This window comes from Aquarana catesbeiana, linkage group LG09, assembly GCF_042186555.1.
Source record: "Aquarana catesbeiana isolate 2022-GZ linkage group LG09, ASM4218655v1, whole genome shotgun sequence".
Classification (NCBI taxonomy): domain Eukaryota; kingdom Metazoa; phylum Chordata; class Amphibia; order Anura; family Ranidae; genus Aquarana; species Aquarana catesbeiana.
This window is the reverse complement of record NC_133332.1, coordinates 166,615,893-166,636,527: the sequence shown is the minus strand read 5'-3', so window position 1 is coordinate 166,636,527 and position 20,635 is coordinate 166,615,893. Positions and strand designations below refer to the sequence as shown.

The window sequence follows — 20,635 nt, the reverse complement described above, 5'->3', positions numbered from 1 at the left end:
TTTTAGTTCTATTCCTGCAAAATCTTCAAACTTGTTTAACCACTTAACCCCTTCCCGACCGCTGTGCGATGATATACATCGGCAGAATGGCATGGGTGGGCAGAAGTACATACATGTACGTCACCTTTAAGATGTGGCATTAAGATGCGCCGTGTGGTCCTTGACCACGGGTCCTGCGGACTCTATGTCCTCCTGGTGATCATGTCACGGAGCGGAAGAACTTCTGAAGAAATTCTGCTCCGTGACACGATCACGGGCACCCGGAGGACATAGAGTCCGCGGGACCCGTGACCGTGTCACGGAGCGGAAGAACTTCTGAAGAAGTTCTGCCTAGTGATATGACAGAGATCACTGCTCCCTGTCATCGGGAGCAATGATCGCTGTCATGTGTATAGTAGCCCACCCCCCCCATACAGTTAGAATCACTCCCTAGGACACACTTAACCCCTTGATCGCCCTGTGGTAAACCCCTTCTCTGTCGGTGTCATTTACACAGTAATCAGTGCTTTTTTATAGCACTGATCGCTGTAGACAATGATCTCAAAATAGTGTCTGATGTGTCCGCCATAACGTCGCAGTCCCAATAAAAATCGCAAATCGCCACCATTACTAATAAAAAAGAAAAAAAAAAAATTATAATAAAATGCCATAAAACTATCCCCTATTTTCTAGATGCTATAACTTTTGCGCAAACCAATCAATATACGCTTATTGCGATTTATTTATTTATTTATTTTACCAAAAATATGTAGAAGAATACATATCGGCCTAAACTGAGGAAAAAATTTTTTGCTTTTTTTTATATATATTTTTGGGGGATATTTATTATAGAAAAAAGTAAAAAATATTGCGTGTTTTTTTTTCTTCAAAATTGTCGCTCTTTTTTTTCGTTTTATAGTGCAAAAAATAAAAACCACAGAGGTGATCAAATGCCACCAAAATAAAGCTCTATTTGTGGGGAAAAAAGGACGTCAATTTTGTTTGGGTGCAACGTCCCACGACTGTGCAATTGTCAAAGACGCAGTGCCGAATCGCAAAAAGTGCTCTGGTCAGGAAGGGGGTAAATCCTTCAGGGGATGAAGTGGTTAAGGACCGAGCCTCTTTTTTAGATGTGTTGTTTACAAGTTAAAAACAGTTTTTTTGCTAGAAAATTACTTAGAACCCCCAAACATTATACATTTTTTTTCTAACACCCTAGAGAATAAAATGGCGGCAATACTTTCTGTCACACCGTATTTGCGCAGAGGTATTACAAGCGCACTTTTTTTTTTAAAAATACACTTTTTTGAATTAAAAAAATAAGACAACGGTAAAGTTAGCCCATTTTTTTTCTTATATTGTGAAAGATAATGTTACGCCAAGTAAATTGATACCCCACAAGTCACGCTTCAAAATTGCGCCCGCTCGTGGAATGGCAACAAACTTCTACCCTTAAAATACTCCATAGGCGACGTTTAAAAAATTCTACAGGTTTCATGTTTTGAGTTACAGAGGAGGTCTAGGGCTAGAATTATTGCTCTCGCTCTACCGATCGCTGCGATACCTCACATGTGTGGTTTGAACACCGTTTTCATATGCGGGCGCTACTCACGTATACGCTCGCTTCTGCACACGAGCTCGGCGGGTGACGGGGCGCATTTAAAAAAAAAAAAAAAATCTTATTTTACCTTTTATTTTTATTTTTACACTTTAAAAAAAAAAGTCACTTTTATTCCTATTACAAGGAATGTAAACATCCCTTGTAATACAAAAAAAAGCATGACAGGACCTCTTAAATATGAGATCTGGAGTCAAAAAAACCTCAGATCTCATATTTACACTAAAATGCAATAAAAAAAAAAAAAAAAATTGTCATTAAAAAAAAAAAAAACAATACAAAATAAATATGAAAAAAATATGAAAAAAATGGCATTTTTAAGAGCTATGGCCCTTTTTATGACGTTTTGACGTTGCTTCCGCCCTGCAATGTTATAGAGACGGGTGGGGGCCATCTTCCCCTTTTTCGTCTCCATACCCAGCAAGGGAGAAGATCCGATCGCCTCCTCTCCCGCCGCTAATAAAAATTATCTTGTGGCGAATCAGCCGCTGAGACCACTCTTATCGGAAAGCGTACCGCCGGCCAAAGAAGAGGATCCTGGGGCTGCCATAACAATGATATTCCTCTTCAAAGTTAAGATGTATATCGACGTGCGGCTGTGCGTAAGTGGTTAAAAACCACATTCAGTGCAGCTGCTCATAGCAAACCATCAGAATTTCTTTTACTAAAGGGAAGCATGTATTCCAAATGTTTGCTATGTGGGGCTCATTTAGCAAACCTTTTAGGCAGACCATACACGGTTTGAATCTTGGCCAGTTCAGCAGGAACTGGCCGAGATGCGAACTGTGTATGGGCAGGCTAAATGTACCTAGTTGACCTATCAATTAACATGGGTACAATCAGCATGTTGAGTTTTATCTGCAACTATCGCTGGTGGCTGCTAGGCTTCCCCGCCGGGAGAAGTCAATTGCTCCGCAGGAGGGATTTCAACATCTATACTGTCTGTATTATTGGGAGAATCAAGCGTATGGCCAGGATAAGTATGATGTATGGCTCTTGTATTAATTTAGTATTCTCATTTTACAGTTGTATGCAAAAGTTTAGGAACCCCTGACAATTTCCATGATAGTCATTTATAAATATTTGGGTGTTTTGGATCAGCAATTTCATTTTGATCTATCAAATAACTGAAGGACACAGTAATATTTCAGTAGTGAAATGAGGTTTATTGGATTAACAGAAAATGCGCAATATGCATCAAAACGAAATTAGACAGGTGCATAAATTTGGGCACCCCAACAGAAAAATCACATCAATATTTAGTAGAGCCTCCTTTAGCAGAAATAACAGCCTCTAGACGCATCCTATAGCCTGTAATGAGTGTCTGGACTCTGGATGAATGTATTTTGGACCACTCCTCCTTACAAAACATCTCCAGTTCAGTTAGGTTTGATGGTTGCCGAGCATGGACAGCCCGCTTCAAATCACCCCACAGATGTTCAATGATATTCAGGTAGGGGGAAGGCCATTCCAGAATATTGTACTTGTTCCTCTGCATAAATGCCCAAGTAGATTTTGAGCAGTGTTTTGGGTCATTGTCTTGTTGAAATATCCAGCCCCGGCGTAACTTCAACTTTATGACTGATTCCACAACATTATTCTCAAGAATCTGCTGATACTGAGTGGAATCCATGCGATCCTCAACTTTAACCAGATTTCTAGTACTGGCACTGGCCACACAGCCCCACAGCATGATGGAACCTCCACCAAATTTTACTGTGGCTAGCAAGTGTTTTTCTTGGAATGCTGTGTTCTTTTGCCGCCATACATAACGCCCCTTGTTATGACCAAATAACTCAATCTTTGTTTCATCAGTCCACAGCACCTTATTCCAAAATGAAGCTGGCTTGTACAATTGTGCGTTTGCATACCTCAAGCGACTCCGTTTGTGGCGTGTGTGCAGAAAAGGCTTCTTTCGCATCACTCTCCCATATAGCTTCTCCCTGTGCAAAGTGCGCTGAATTGTTGAAGGATGCACAGTGACACCATCTGCAGCAAGTTGATGTTGTAGGTCTTTGGAGGTGGTCCGTGGGCTGTTTTTGACCGTTCTCACCATCCTTCGCCTTTGCCTCTCCAATATTTTATGTGGCCTTCCACTTCTGGCCTTAACAAGAACTGTGCCTGTGGTCTTCCATTTCCTCACTATGTTCCTCACAGTGGACACTGACAGCTTATATCTCTGCGATAACTTTTTGTAGCCTTCCCCTAAACCATAATGTAGAACAATCTTTGTTTTCGGGTAATTTGAGAGTCGTTTTGAGGCCCCCATGTTGCTGCTCTTCAGAGGAGAGTCAAAGAGAACAACAACTTGCAATCGGCCACCTTAAATACCTTTTCTCATAATTGGATGCACTTGTCTATGAAGTTCAAGGCTTAATGAGCTCACCAAACCAATTGTGTGTTCCAATTAATCAGTGCTAAGTAGTTACAGGTATTCAAATCAACAAAATGACAAGGGTGCCCAAATTTATGCACCTGTCTAATTTCGTTTTGATGCATATTGCACATTTTTCTGTTAATCCAATAAACCTTATTTCACTACTGAAATATTACTGTGTCCTTCAGGTATTTGATAGATCAAAATTGCTGATCCAAACGCCCAAATATTTATAAATGACAATCATGGAAATTGTCAGGGGTTCCTAAACTTTTGCATACAACTATATATGGTAAATTTTTTTCCTGTTGTAGCTAGTAGTTTTACATGTATTTCATACAACAGATACATTTTATTCAATGCATCAGGTAATTGTGATTAGGTAACACAGTGCTTTCCAAGTACTCCATTCTCTTTCTGAAAGAATTTCTGCATCTCCATAACATCCACATGGTGGGTCTGCCAATTCTACCATTTGTCATCCAGCCTGATAAGTCTAACCTCTGTCCAACAAGGCTATATTTGTATGAAGGATTGTATGTTCAGCACAAAAATAATTTTTAGATTATTTGAGTGAAAGAAAAGCCTAACTATTCTTAAAAAACGTTTCCTCACCTATCCTCCTATTTCAGTATACTGCATACCCTGTGTAAAAAAAAAAATCTGTGTATTTACCGCATTTTAAACTGCTCTGGTCTGGTCTCGTGATCCTGCAGCTCCGGTTCCACTGTGTCAGTGAGTGGCTGAGCTGCTGCAGGGGAAGAGAGTGCCAACAGCTGGGCTATGAGAGTCTATGGTTGACAAGTCAGCTGTAGCTGCAGGATCATGTGACCAGACTAGGTTAAAATAAATAGGTAAGTACACAGATCTTTTTGCACATGGTATACAGGATAGATAGGGGGTGGGGGGGTAGTTAGTTAGTGTTAAGAATAGTGTTGGGCTTTTCTTCCACCTTAAAGTGGTTGTAAAATCCCAGACAAAAATATGAACAAAGCATATCCCTCTGTAGTGTGTCCCTGTCTCAATTAAAAGCACTAAGTGTCATTTCTGTCTGCTGCTTCATTCCTTTGCTATCAACATGAGTCACTTCTGACAAGTTTTCCTGACACCAAGAGAAAAATGGTCACAGGAAAGGGATCTATAGCTGATTGACAGCCTCAGCTCTGTTCCTGCGTGCTGTGTAATTTCCTCCAATCAGCTTTCAGAGTTTTCCTGTAACTCTTCACCTCCTTTTTTTCTGAACTCTCAGACAAGCTTATAAACTCAGCACTTTGAATGGATGTAAGGAAGACTGCAGATATACAGATACAACGTATGTAGCAGGATTTGTTTCATCTCTGTGTGTATCACCTGAGGATAGTTCCTTCACTGGGTATATGTAAGGGTTTACAACCACTTTAAAGCGTAGCAAGGTACAACTATTCATTCTGTTGTAAGTGGAACTTTTTTTTTTTTTTCCCTTGGGTCATTTTATTCCATTCTGTGTTTCGGAGAACAAGGCCTCATGCACATGGGCAGAAAAAAAATGCCACATTTCGAAGCATTTATAATTTCTTTTGTATGCTCTGAATGCAGCTCTATTTCAGCCACTGGGTCCATGCAGCATTTGCGGGGGATAAATATTATTAATAGAATGAGTTTTACATGCTTATGCTTCTAAAGACCATACACCTGTAAACTTGCATAATTATACACCAAAATGAGCATTTTTATTTCACTGTATTCATCAAAGATGGAAGTATTTTAATACGCCAAAGTGCATGCAACCTAATATAGCCAGCCCAGGGACATGTATGTATGTTGCTTGGATCCATGTATGTAACGCTATTGTCTGGCATAGGGTGACTGTAAAGGTGTGGGCTGTGTTGTAGGTGCCTGCAGCCATAGGTGACGCCTTTTTTAAAAAAAAATTTCCGATCAGCCAGCAGGTTGCATCTACACAAGCAAGGTGGATGGGGGAATCCTGCCTACTGGGACATTGTTTTCTGACATCTGGACTCCTCCGTTGTCAATACACACTGATTGGTGACTGCAGCTGCTGATCAAGAAGACTTTTTCAACTAGCTCATTCGACAGAAGTCGATCGTTATCCATACATGGATTATATTCTGCTGGTCCCCGATGAACCAGCCAAAATTCAATCCATCTTTGGTCAGTTTTAAGGCTCCATTTTGAAAATCTAATCTTGTTTTAAAACCCCTTCCCGCCGACCGTTCACATATGTGCGTACTCGGCTTTCGGGGGTTATACCGGGATGATGCCCGCAGCTGCAGGCATCATCCCGGTACCGTTGTGTCGAGCGGGCGATTGGCTACCTGTATATAACAACCGATGCGGCTAAAAGCCGCTCGGCTGTTATACCGGAGGAGCGGGAGGGGACATCCCCCGCCTCCCGCCGCTCTTACCGTGCCTCCCGTGCGATCGGGAGGCCTGGTATCCAATCGGCTGCCCCCGGCGGCTGTGAGCGGGCTGGAACGAAGCTGTGGGCGGCTTCGTTCCAGCCTTCTCAATGTAAACGCGGAAGCGACGTCATGACGTCACTTCCCGTTACTCGGCTGCCAATGGCGCCAAATTTAAAAAAATACACAGTATTCAGAATCGCCGTTTTTGGCGATCTGAATACTTTGCAGTGCAGAGGAGGGATCGGGGGTCTTTGAGACCCCCGATCCCTCCATAAAGAGTACCTGTCACCACCTATTACTGTCACAAGGGATGTTTACATTCCTTGTGACAGCAATAAAAGTAAAAAAAAAACATTTTTTTTTAAAACACAATTTCTAAGTCTAAAAATAAAAAAAAAAAATTTTTTAAAGCGCCCCCGTCCCAGTGAGCTCGCGCAGCGAAGAAAACGCATACGGAAGTCGTGCCCGCATATGTAAACGGTGTTCAAATCACACATGTGAGGTATCGCCGCGATCGTCAGAGCGAGAGCAATAATTCTAGCCCTAGACCTCCTCTGTAACTCTAACCTGGTAACCGTAAAAAAAATTTTAAGCGTCGCCTATGGAAATTCATAGCTACCATAGTTTGTCGCCATTCCACGAGTGCGTGCAATTATAAAGCGTGACATGTTTGGTATCTATTTACTCGGCGTAACATCATCTTTCACATTATACAAAAAAATTGGGGTAACTTTACTGTTTGGATTTTTTAAAATTCATGAAAGTGTCCCTTTTCCAAAAATTTGCGTTTAAAACACCGCAGCATAAATACCGTGTGATATAAAATATTGCAACAATCTCCATTTTATTCTCTATATTCTCTGCTAAAAATATATATATATTGTTTGGGGGTTCTAAGTAATTTTCTAGCAAAAAATATGGATTTTAACTGGTAAACACCAAATTTCAAAAATAGGCTTAGTCATGAAAGGGTTAAAATGCTTATTTTTCTGTATACACTCCCAAGCAGGATTTCTTCCAGTCATTGTCCCCAGCTTATTCATTGTTCATCTCTGGTCTTCCTCTTTTGTTAGAATTCAGTCTGAGCAATGCAATTCAGATATCAGTTAGCCTGATTCAGCTTATTTCACTATTGTTGATGGCCCCTTCCCCCTACAACACAAAAAGGAATTTCCTCTGTGCATTTCACTGAGGCCTCATGTACACTGCTGCTGGTAAACGGACGGACGGACGTTTAGTAGCAGTTGGGAGTTTTTTTTTCAGCTGCCCCTGAACTCTCCTCTGTTCTCTTATCAGTACATGTACACAGGGTCGTTTACAGTCATTTCTAGGCAGTTGAGTTTAGAGCCATTTGTTTGATATGCGTTCAGAAGCTGTGTTTACAACTCTTGTCTAGCCACGTTTTCATTTTTGGCTATTTATTTTTTTAATTGCTCCTAAACGCAAACGCGGCTTGTAAACGGGGCAAAACGGACGTTTTAAACTTGGGTTACTATCTGTCAAGTTAATCGCTCAGGAGCGGTTGTAAAAACGTCCTGTGTACATGAAGCCTTAAACACACGGATTAAGATCCCATGGTAAATCTCCATTTAATCAGACAATGGGAGAAAATGATTCAAAATATTTTATTTGGTTGCTTCTATGAATTTAACAAGTTACCACAGAGCCTATCCAAAGCCAGCTGCATGTCTTCATCAGTCCATGTTTGTCACTATCCGGTTCATTTCAAATCTCAGATAAAATCTGTGTGTCCAGTCACATTTGGGACAGCTAGACAGAGCGTTGCAGAGTTGATATTGGCCGGATGTTAGTAAACAAAGAAGCAAAACTTTGGCAACAAATGTAAAAATGATAAAAGTTTTCTACATTTGTTTCCTGTTAGGCAACATTGTGATCAAGCTTTACATGTGACAATATTGATTTAACAAACCTGTCCTGTCACCCAAAAAGAAGAAACCAATAAGCTGTACTGTTCTAAAGATATATATTTATTTTGGGTCCTCTGTCATTTCACTACCTCCTTTCTTTTTTCTGCTGTACCTGATTCCGGAGAAGGTGAAAAATCATTTGCAAAAAAAAAAAAAAAAATACATATAGATAAATACTCGGTTTTCTTTAAAGCTGAACTCCAAGTCTAAAAACTACTTTAAATCCAGCAATGTATTCAATCAGCCACTTCAGTACTGTCAGTGGGATAGCCAATCAGAGCTCTATTCTGCTTAGTGCTGTCAGTCTACTGTTTAACCCTTTCGCTGTCAGGGCTGTTCCTGTATTTTTTTTTTTCTTTATTTTTTGCAAGCATATTTTAAAAAAATAAAAAAATTAGGCCTGAAGATTAGTTAATCCACCCAAAATTTAGCTAAAAATGGATATTAGCCATACAGCTTTCTTTCTTGTTCAACCAACTGACCTCTGGAAGGTTGTACTCCACTTCATAACCAGAGAATTTCTTTGCTATTCAGCACTGTGCTACTTTAACTGGCAACTACACGGTCATGTGACACTGTGCCCAAATCAAATTTATATCATATTTTTTACACAAATAGAGCTTTCATTTGGTGGTATTGGATCACCACTGTTTTTTTATTTATTACATAAACGACCAGTTAAAATCAATATAAATCGAATAAAATCAAATTTCTTCATAAATGTAGGACAAAATGTATTCTGCTACATGTCTATGATAGAAACCAAACTGAGGTTTCTGGGGGCACTAGCATAGTACTGATTGTAAACAAGATACTGATTTGAACAGACGCTATACTAGTAATGGCAGTGATCAGCAACTTCTAGTGTGACGGGAAATCTAGCGCTAACTGACACTGGCTGGGAGGGCTGCTAACTGACACTGACGTCGCTAATGACATTAATACAGTGATCTATGATCATACTGTACTAATGGCACTGGGCCACTGGCCGAGAAAGGGTTAACGCTGAGGGGTAACTGTGCCTAGCAGGTGTAATGTTTTCTGCTTTTATTAACAGATCTATCTGCTTTTTCAACTCCGAGTTGATTTCAGGGAGAAGAAACAGACAGATCGATGTCTGTGTACAGAGTTCTGTGTGTTTTGTCAACACAAAACTCTGTGCTGTGATTGGCCACAGCCGATCAGCAAGTTTCAGCCAAAATTATTGGCTGAAATCTGTTGACAAACTTGTGCTGTGCCGCCCACTCGCAGTATATCTACTGTGAGTGGGTGGCAAGCGGTTAAGACAATGAAGTCAGCAGCACTTTCCCAAACTGTCTTTCAGGACAGCACCTGGAGAGAGCGTAGCTCCACCCACTTTTCTAGGAAACACAGTACTCTTAAAGGGTAACTTAATTTTCATGGCAAAAAAAAAATGGCAAATGAAAAATAATATAGCATATACAGTTGCGACACTAGTCATATTGCAATTGAATGTTAATAAAAATTACCTGCAGACGCTGTCATTTTCTGTAAATGCTATGCAACATGGCTACCTGGAGGTGTTCTGTATACAGATTGTGTACAGAACGCCTCCCCAGAAATATAATTTCCTGCTTGTGTGATTGGCTCACTTCTGCTCCCAGAAGTCTACACTAAGTCAGATTTTTGGCATCCCCTGCAATAAAAATGTCATTTTAAGTAATTTATTCCCAAAGGGAGATGCAGACCCAGCAGTTTTCCTCACTGGATCCCTACAGCTGCAGCAACTGGTTGATAAATATGAAACCACTCCCAATAGACTCACTCAGCACAGGGGCACAGAGGAACAAACAGTGACTTCTTCAGAATAACAAAAGAGAGGAATCTGCAACAAAGTTTGTTAAAATCCCTGCAATGTACATAAATCACCCAGAGGGGAATGTTTTTTTCCCAACAAAAGTGGCGTTACGCTTTAAACTTTAAAAGGCAGGATAATTCTCCCATGGCCTCAGTTGTAGTGTTTCCTCCATCACGGTGGAAGCGCTGTGGAGAACCGTAAGTGTGCTACGCTTTCTCCAGGCATGGAAATTTGTGGTAGCGTACCTTGCTTTTTCTTTTGGAATATCTTTGGGCCATCCCAGTACCCCCCTAGATGGGTGGGGGGTGCTCTGGAGCTCCTTTCATCCTTCCGGCCTTGCAGGGGATTCTGTCCTGATTCGGAGTGTTTGGAGGCAGGGGCTGTGGCAGGTGTCCTAGCTTTCCCTGAGCTTCTGCTCGCTCGGATCCTGGTGGCGAGTGACGTCAAGTCCAGAAGGGGTGGGATTTTTGGCCGGGCGCAAGCGGCTTCTGGTTCTGGCCACTGTAATGCACATAACATCTAGTGCTGTCTTCCCTGTAGTTGATTCTTGGCTGGGCTTCCACTCTCCTGTTACACCATCTTGGATGTGGGAAGCGGATGTGACTTTCTGATGTTTTACAGCTAACTCCCCAAACACATGCTTAAGGCAGGACAGCACTAAGGGACTTGCAGCCTCCTGGAATTTTTGACGTATCCCAGGAGACTGTGGGTGGGAAAGGCAAAGACCGTCATTTTTACCTCAGCCAGAAATCAAGAAATGGGAGCAGGTACCTTTCAAAAATGGTACATGCCCCCTGAAAAAAGAGTGAAGGTCTGCTTTATCCTAACTTATCTGTAGTAAAGTATATCTTGTGTTGTGCAGGAATGCCCTTTCCTCTTCCTGGCTCTGAATTTCTAGAGTGCAGCGGGTTAATAACTTCAGGTCTGTGGGCTGAATTCAATAGCAAAAGTTCCTGACTGGAACCCACCCCCTCCTCCTCCATTGAGAAAGTTTCTTCCATGCTAGCAGAACTGGGGACATTGGTTTGAATTGAATCTCCACCATAACACTACCTACCTGGAGTTTGCATGTTCTCCCTGTGCCTGTGTCGGTTTCCTCCCATACTTCAAAGATATGCTGGTAGGTTGAATCTTGTCTAGGTTGGCCCTAGTATGTTTATGAATGGATGTGAGTTTGGGACCCTAGATTGTAAGCTTCTTGAAAATAGGGGTTGATGGGAATGTAAAATACACTGCTCAAAAAAATGAAAGGAACACTTTTAAAACACATCAGATCTCAATGAGGAAAAATATCATGCTGGATATCTATACTGATACGGACTGGGTAATGTGCTAGGAACAAAATAATGCCACATCTTTTGATGGAAATGAAAATTATAAATCTACAGAGGACTGAATTCAAAGACACCCCGAAAATACACATCTTTTCTGACTGTTTATCACTAGTTATGCATTTGGCTAGGGTCAGTGTCACTACTGGTAACATGAGGCGATACCTGGACCCTATAGAGGTTGCACAGGCAGTCCAACTCCTCCAGGATGGCATATCAATATGTGCCATTGCCAGAAGGTTTGCTGTGTCTCCCAGCAGTATCAAGAGCATGGAGGCTATTTCAGGAGACAGGCAGTTACTCTAGGAGAGCTGGACAGGGCCGTAGAAGGTCCTTAACCGATCAGCAGGACGGTATCTGCTTTGTGCAAGGAGGAACAAAATGACCTCCAGCAGGCCACGGGAGTATATGTCTCTGACCAAACAATCAGAAACAAACTTCACGAGGGTGGCCCGAGGGCCCGACGACATCTAGTGGGCTCTGTGCTTACTGCCCAGTACCGTGGAGCTTGATTGGTATTTGCCATTGAACACCAGAATTGGCAGGACTGCGACTGGTGCCCTGTGCTTTTCACAGATGAGAGCAGGTTCACCCTGAGCACATGTGACAGATGTGAATGGGTCTGGAGAAGCTGTGGAGAACGTTATGCTGCCTGTAACATCGTTCAGCATGACCGGTTTTGGTGGTGGGCCAGTGATAACCTGGGGAGGCATATCCATGGAGGGATGCACAAACCTCTACAGGCTAGACAATGGCACCCTGACTGCCATTAGGTATCCAGATGAATTCCTTGTATAAATGCCAACCCCCCCCCCCCCCCAAAAAAAAGAACTTTTTGCGTGACTGTCATGCTAACAGTAAAGCATCCTGAGACCATTCATGTGTGCGGTTGGCTGCTACTCAGCCAAGGGAGTGGTGGGCCCACTTACAATTTTGCCTAAGAACACAGCCATGAATAAATGGTACAAAAACATCCTCAGGCTCCAAGAACAACTTCTAATCATCTAAGAATAGTTTGGTGATGAACAACAATGCTTTTTCTAGCATGATGGAGCTCCTTACCATAAGGCAAAAGTGATAACTAAGTGGTTTGGGGAAGTGGGAGCAAAAAATTAAAATTTTGGGTCCATGGCCAGGAAACTACCCAGACCTTAATCCCTTTGAGAACTTGTGGTGGACCAGGGTCATGGTCAATCCGACCTCAAGAGGCTGGTGAGTGAACCAAAAAAGCCCCACAAATTCTGACAAGCTGCAAGCATTATAACTGATGTGGCATGGATGAGCATGAATGGGGATGGATGAGCCATGGATGGGAGTGGCTGAGCATGAATGAGTATGGCCAGGTATGGCTGAGTAAGGATGGGTACGGCTGAGTACGGATGGGTAGGCTGGGTACGGCTGAGTATTGCTGGGTATGAATGGGTATGGCTAATTATGGATGGGGGTGGATGGGATGGCTGAGCATGGATGGATGGCTGAATATTGCTGAGATGGATGGCTGATCATGGATGGATGGATGAGTATGCTGAGTATGGATGGATGAGTATGCGGAGTATGGATGGGTGAGCATGGATGGATGGATGAGTATGGATGGCTTAGCTAAGTATGGATGGCTTAGCATGGATGGATGGCTGAGTATGCCAAGTATGGATGGGTATGCTGAGCATGGATGGCTGGGTATGGATGTCTGGGATGAGCACATATCAGCGCTGTGGGCACTACACATCCAGCCCACAGTGCTGCTGCCACTGATCTCTCCCCTCTCCCCTCGCACGTACCAATAGGTATTGAGTGAGTGATCACGTGGTAAACGGCCGCTGCTGATAGATATTATGAAAACAAATCACTTGCTCCCATTAAAATTCAGTGACTAAAGTGCACAACATAGACCGACAAACAAACAGCTTTTACTTCAGAATAACAAAAGGTATGAAATCTGTAAGAAAGTTTGTAAAAAAAAAAATCCCTGCAGTGCCAATGTAGATAAGACTGTTCCCAAAAAGTGGAGTTAAGTGTTGCTGTGCTTACCTTTTGTATGAATTTCAGGATGAGTTGTCTGCAAATGACACTTCAAGTTTGTTGTGTCTTTACCAGTGAGTGTCGCTCCACATGGTTTGCAAAGAGTCTTGTTGTCCTTAAGGCTGGGTTCACACTGGTACGACGCAAGTCGTACCACTTTGGATCTGACTTTCCCCTGCGACTTGAAGTCCGACATGTGTCCGACTTCAATGAACATGGATCCGACTTTGATCCCCGACAATACCAGGCACTGTGTCTGGTATGAATCTTTAGGGGGAACTCCACGTAAAATGTAAAAAAAAAAAACGGCATGGGTTCCCCCTCCAAGAGCATACCAGGCCCTTCGGTCTGGTATGGAGTTTAAGGGGAACCCCCACAGCGTGGGGTCCCCCCAAAATCTATACCAGACCCTTATCCGAGCACACAGCCCAGCAGGTCAGGAAAGGGGGTGGGGACGAGCGAGCGCCCCCTCTCTCCTGAACTGTACCAGGCCGTGCCCTCAACATGGGGGGGTGCTCCCCCCAAAGCACCTTGTCCCCATGTTGATGAGGACAAGGGCCTCTTTCTGACAACATTGGCCGTTGGTTGTCGGGGTCTGCAGGCGGGGGGGCTTATCGGAATCTGAAAGTCCCTTTTAACAGGGGGCCCCCAGATCCCGGCACCCCACCCTATGTGAATGAGTATGGGGTACATTGTACCCCTACCCATTCACCTAAAAAGTGAATAAACACACTACACATGTTTTTAAAGTAAAGTCATTTATTATTAGGCAGCTCCGGTGTCTCTTCTGATCTGTTCTCCCCTCTCCGGCTCATCTGTGTCCTCCGCTGATGTCTTCTGCCTCTGTTCTTCTTCCGATGTTGACTCAACTTTCTCTCCCGCTCTAATGCTGGGTGCACGGTGTGCCACTACTTATATTGGCATGGGGCGGGGTCACGTGTGACATCATCCGGAGGCCCCACCCTTTATGACATCACCGCCCGGGGCATGATGGGCAGTGATGTCATAAGAGGCGTGCCTCCGGTGACCCCACCCTATGCCAATATAAGTAGTGGCACACCTGGCATTAGAACGGGAGAGAGCGTCAAGTCAACATCGGAAGAAGACAGCGGAGAAAACCGGGCAAAAGAGATAGCAAAAGAGTGAGAAGACAGCGGACAAGACCCGGCAGAAGACAGCAGACAGAGGGAGAAGAACGAAGAGGTGAGAAGAACCAACAGAGGCAGAAGACGTCAGCGGAGGACACAGAAGAGCCGGAGAGGGGAGAACAGATCGGAAGAGACGCAGGAGCTGCCTAATAATAAATTACTTTAAAAACGTGTAATGTGTTTTTATTTTTGACACTTTTTTTAGGGGAATGGGTAGGGGTACAATGTACCCCTAACTCATTCACACAGGGTGGGGGGCCGGCATCTGGGGGCCCCCTTGTTAAAGGGGGATTCCAGATTCCAATAAGCCCCCCCCACAGACCCCGACAACCAACAACCAGGGTTGCCCGGAAGGGGCCCTTGTCCTTATCAACATGGGGACAAGGTGCTTTGCGGTGGGGGCGCAGGGCCCCCCTGCCCCAAAGTACCCACCCCCCAATGTTGAGGGCATGATACGGTTCGGGGGGGGGTGCTCGCTCGTCCCCACCCCCTTTCCTGACCTGCCGGGCTGTGTGCTCGGATAAGGGTCTAGTATGGATTTTGGGGGGATTCTTTCTTAAAATCCATACCAGACCAAAGGGCCTGGTGTGCTCCTTGAGCGGGAACCCATGCCATTGTGTTTTTTTTTTTTTTTTTATTTGGCGTGTTCCCTTCAAGATCATCAGAGCAAGTCGCATGCCAAAATCAGTCAAGACGGCTATCCGACTTTGATCCAACTTCAGTGATATTCAATGGGCTGAAGTCGGATCAAAGTCGGACCAAAGTAGTTCAGAGAGCACTTTCAAAGTCGAACCGACTTGTGCCAGACCAGTTAAGACTGCTCCCATAGGGAAACATTGATTTTCACACGTAATGCGACATGAGCTCCCGATGTCTGAGCGTTTGTCGTACCAGTGTGAACCCCGGCCTTACATCAAATGTAAAATACATCCACATATCTTCTCTTTCTACCAGTGACAGTCACATTTCTGTTATAGTTTGGAGTTGTGGGGAGGAACTGGAAGCCTGTATGCTGCAGTGCAGTGTGCACAGTGGTCTGAGTAGAGTAGGCCTGTAAAATTTGGAAAAAAAGGCAGCACACACAGCGCTGAAGCCTGGATTGTGGTCTGAGAGATGGCCTATAATCGACAGTGCAAAAGAGGCCTGGATGCCACTGCCAGTGGTCACAGGAGGCCTGCACAGTTGCACTTGCACTGTTGTACATTGTGCACTGGATGGACGGTGGTTGTCTGAGGGGAGGCCTCAGGCCTGCTGTACGCCTGTACCACAATTATTGTACTGTACTGCACTGCACTCACACAGTCTGCTCTGCCTCTGGGCACCTGGCGCGGTGTCAGGAGGAGTTGGGAGACCTGTAATGCACACAGTGCCGCTCTCGCTCACACTCTCTGGCACTCTCTGAGTCATCACAGTGCTTGCTGGACGCAGATTGCGGAAGTAGGCGGAGCTCAGTAAAAAATGGAAGTTGGCAAACGTCCCTCCTTGCCATTTTCGTCTCGTCATTCAATAACGAAAACGGATTGGATTTTCGTCATAGTTTTCAACAGTGGACGAAAATGTGCTGTACTTTTTATTTTATTTTTCGTCACTGTAAAAATTGCGCTGGCGAAATCTTTGACTAAACCATTTTGAGTTGCTGCTATGAAATTTCAGCAAAATGGACTAGCCTGCTGCATCATTTTTTTCACTTTGATTTTCGGGGTTTCTTTGAATTCAGCCCTCTGTAGGTTGATAATTTTCATTTCCATCAAACGATGTGGCATCCTTTCGTTCCTAACACATTACCCAGTACATATCAGTATAGATGTCCAGCATGATACTTTTCCCCATTGAGAGCTGATGTGTTTTCAAAGTGTTCCTTTAGCCACTTCTGGACAGCCCGTGTATATACGTCGCTACTTTGATTTTAAATACCGGGGTTATGGTAGCAGATAGCCTGGTATATTTTTAAACAGCGGGCGGTCGGCTTTAACATAAAAGTGGTACCAGTGGTTTATTCGCCACAGGATTACTTTTATGGGCGGTGGGAGAGGTGTCCCCTCCCCCCACCGCTTCCCAGTCGTTTTCCGCTACTTACCGGAGCTGGCGGAAATGATCCGATTGCCTGATGGGCAGGGAGTTGAGTGAGGGCAAGATTGCTTTTAAGTGTAAACGTAAGATCTGAAGTCTTTTTGACCCCAGATCTCACATAAAGAGGCCCTGTCCTGCTTATTTCTATTACAAGGAATGTTTACATTAATAGGAATAAAAGTGATCAAAAAGTTTTTTTTTTTTTTAATGTGACAGTGCAAAACCATTAAACAGAGCAGGCGAGTATAACATGTTTATTTTTAAGAAAAAAAAAATTATTGCGTTTTTTCTCACTTTAAGTGTTTCATATTGTTTAAATATTTTCTCATTTTTGACCTGGCATATATCCACCAAAAAGCTCAATCTTTACATTTGCCAAAAAAGAGCAACCTGCAGTTCTGGTAAACCCAGCATTACTGGAGAAGAAAAAAGAATCCTGGACGGCCGCACTCAATGAAAAAGAAAGCACCTTTATTGTGACAAAAATACCAGAACAGGTCACATAAAATAGGATGATGCAGGACAGCAGCTAACGCTTTTCACATCTTACTGATGCTTACTCATAGCTAGATTGAAAGTTATCAAATGTGTACATATAAAAGGGAAGTGATTTAAAAATATGTAGAACACCTGGTAATCAACTCAGAGTTGGAAACCGCACCCATTACACAGTTAACCTTCAAAGATCCAGAAAATAAAGAGTGTTAATATAAGTTAATTGAGTTAAAAAACTATGGTCTATACATAAGACACTGGAAAATCGCAGTTCACACAGTGCACAAAATTGTTATCAAATAACCACAGGAGATGCAAAAAGTAGTTAGAAAAAAAACAAATGCATTTATATATATGTGCATAAATACATACTAATAAAAGTGAAATGAAATTTTTGCAAAACATTATGTGGAACAAAAATTGTTTTATATGTGCTGAACTCATGCGATACACATAGGCACTACGGTGCGCTAAAAGCTTGTCAATATGGATAAAAGAAATTATATATAAATTTATATATGCAATTTGCGATTGACTGATTAAAATCGCTCAAAGATTGTCACATCGCATAAAACATATGAAGAGGTTAAATTTCTTATGACAAGACATAGACCGCCATGCAAGCGCACAGAAGTGTAAATGTGAAGATAGCCTGAACTAAAGCTCATATAATAAACCATGATAATACCAAAAATGTAATATAGATAGCAATTGAACGAATAGTCAGGGGAAGAGTTAATGAAAACACATTAGAGGAAAAAGAGAAAGGAAAAAAAAGTAACCAGAAAATACCTGTATTGGGACACAAAGTCTCACTTGAATTGCTGCAAACAGGATATAAGAAAAAATGGATAAAAAAAGGACATTTGGCAGTGGACTGTATACACTGGAACAAACAGTCTCACTTAAACCGCTGCAAACGTGATGAAAAACTGAAGAGAGATGGTGTAACTATACTGCAATTGCTATGATGTAGGGAAGTGCTGTCCAAGATATCGTTCAGGATATCTGAACCTGGAGATTGGGAGTGTCACGAAGCGCACAGTCAAACGCCAAGGCTTAACTCCATTAGTGATGCTCATATAAAATGAGCTATACCACCAAGTAGAAAGTCTCACTCCATCTGCTGCAGTGAACCCAGCATTACTGTCCCTCTCAGTAAGGCTCATAAAACGACTGTGTATGTAGTTAGCTGAGACTGTGCTCTGTAGTTGTTAATTGAAAAGCCTCAGGGTTTGATAAATAACATTTGTGCTAAAGCTAAAATATTTTTGCTGCCCATTGCAACCACTCAAAATATATAAGGCCATTTAAAAAATAAATGCATTTCATAGACTCTCCACATCTATAACTACATGTAATGAAAAAAGTGGTGTACTGGGGACATCTAGTGTTCATTTAAAGGTATGTTTGAAAAATGATACATACACTTGCAGAATTGGAAATTCTACAGTGTTTAAGAATTTGACCAAGCTTTATAAAATACATTAAATACATGCTGAAGCCAATTCAATTATTTTTTCAGTTCACATCGCAAAGGTTTCTCCAGCACTAAATCCAGCTTGCAAGCACAGGAAATCCAACTATGAACTGTTTCTAGTGTTTAGACTTAGGAAAAAGATTTTTGTTGTATATATTTGATGCCACATTGTCAATCAAAGGGACCTATGCACTTTGTGGTCTCTATATGGATTAAAATTTGGCTGGTTCAGCAGGAATTCAATCTATGTATGGTCAGGCTGATTGTACCCAAGTCAACCCATCGATTTGAATCGGGTACAACCAGCCTGTCAGATTTTTTACATGCGATTACATGCCACCACTAACCCAAACACAGCTTATCCACAACCTAAACCCAACACCCTCAGCCCAAAAGTAAAGGTTTATGTTATGTGAAAAAAACAACATTGCTATGAATCTGAACAGGTTTTTACTATTTTCTCCTAGGTGTGTATACACCAGAGCCACTCTGTAACTTCTGGTGGGCAATTCTGGCAACTGGACTCATGTTTTTCTACCACTTCAGCCTTCTCCAGATACTAGGCTTGGTGAGTGTATTGTTGAACTGTTACTCTATGTAGAACTATAATTCTTGTGTCCGATATGTTAGTAGTCATATTTAGTATGCAGTGTCCCTGACTTATCCCCAGCTTCTCCCATGTATATTTGTTTTTCATATACAAAATGTGGTCATTAACCACTTCACCCCCGGAGGAATTTACCCCCTTCCTGACCAGTGCATTTTTTGTGATTCGGCATTGCGTCACTTTAACTGACATTTGCGCGGTCATGCAACATGGCTCCCAAACAAAATCGACGTCCTTTTTTTCCCACAGAGCTTTCTTTTGGGGGTATTTGATCACCTCTGTGGTTTTTATTTTTTGCGCTATAAACAAAAAAAAAAATAGCGACAATTTTGAAAAAAAACGCATTATTTTTTACTTTTTTGCTATAATATCCCCCAAAAATATTAAAAAAAACATTTTTTTTGCTCAGTTTAGGCCGATACGTATTCTTCTACATATTTTTGGTTTAAAAAAATCGCAATAAGTGTTTGATTGGTTTGCGCAAAAGTTATAGTATTTACAAAATAGGGGATAGTTTTATGGCATTTTTATTATTAATTTTTTTTTTTTACTAGTAATGGCGACGATCAGCGATTTTCTTTTTTATTGTGACTGCGACATTATGGCGGACACATCGAAATTTTTGGGACCATTGTCATTTATACAGCAATCAGTGCTATACAAATGCACTGATTCCTGTGTAAATGACACTGGCAGTGAAGGGGTTAACCACTATGGGGCTAGGGAGGGGTTAAGTATGTCCTAGGGATGTGTTACTAACTGTGGGGGGGCGTGGCTACATGTGACACTTCACTGATCTCTGCTCCCAATCACAGGGAGCAGAGATCAGTGACACTGTCTCTAGGCAGAACGGGGAGATGCTTGTTTACATTAGCATCTCCCCGTTCGTCCTCTCCGTGAGGCGATCATGGGTATCCCCGTGGCGATCGAGTCCGCGGGACCCGCGACCCGACTCACGGAGCTCCCGGCCAACACACACGCAGTGGCGCGGCGGAAAATTTATAGGGGTGTACGGGTACGCCCATTTGCCCAGCCATGCCATTCTGCCGACGTTTATTGGCGTGCACCGGTCTGGAACCGGTTAAAGGGAGTCTATTGCTTTCCTTTGTATGAGGAAAGCACAGGTTCACATAATGCCCCACCCCGGGATTAAATCGCCCCCCTTCCACTCGCCAGCCTCTAACTAATTCCTAATACTAAAAACAAAAGTTACAACCCTATCAAAAAGCTCTATGTACTTATCTGTAGATGAGGTCATGTGGTGCTCTAGCCCAGGGCTCAAAATTTCAAGTCCTGAGCTACTAGCCAGGCCTTAAGGGTACTCGCCACCAGTTGCCCCACCCAATCCCTATCCTGCCCTGC

At 42.7% G+C, this 20,635-nt stretch overlaps 1 protein-coding gene across 1 annotated transcript in view; it reads left to right on the top strand.

The window, feature by feature from the left end:
* Window positions 1-20,635, top strand: part of TMEM164 (transmembrane protein 164) — a 166,193-nt gene that overhangs the window by 132,077 nt on the left and 13,481 nt on the right. Inside the window, exon 5 of the mRNA XM_073599366.1 lies at window positions 19,134-19,234. Within this exon, the coding sequence (XP_073455467.1) occupies window positions 19,134-19,234 (101 nt within the window). The remainder of the gene's footprint in view (window positions 1-19,133; window positions 19,235-20,635) is intronic.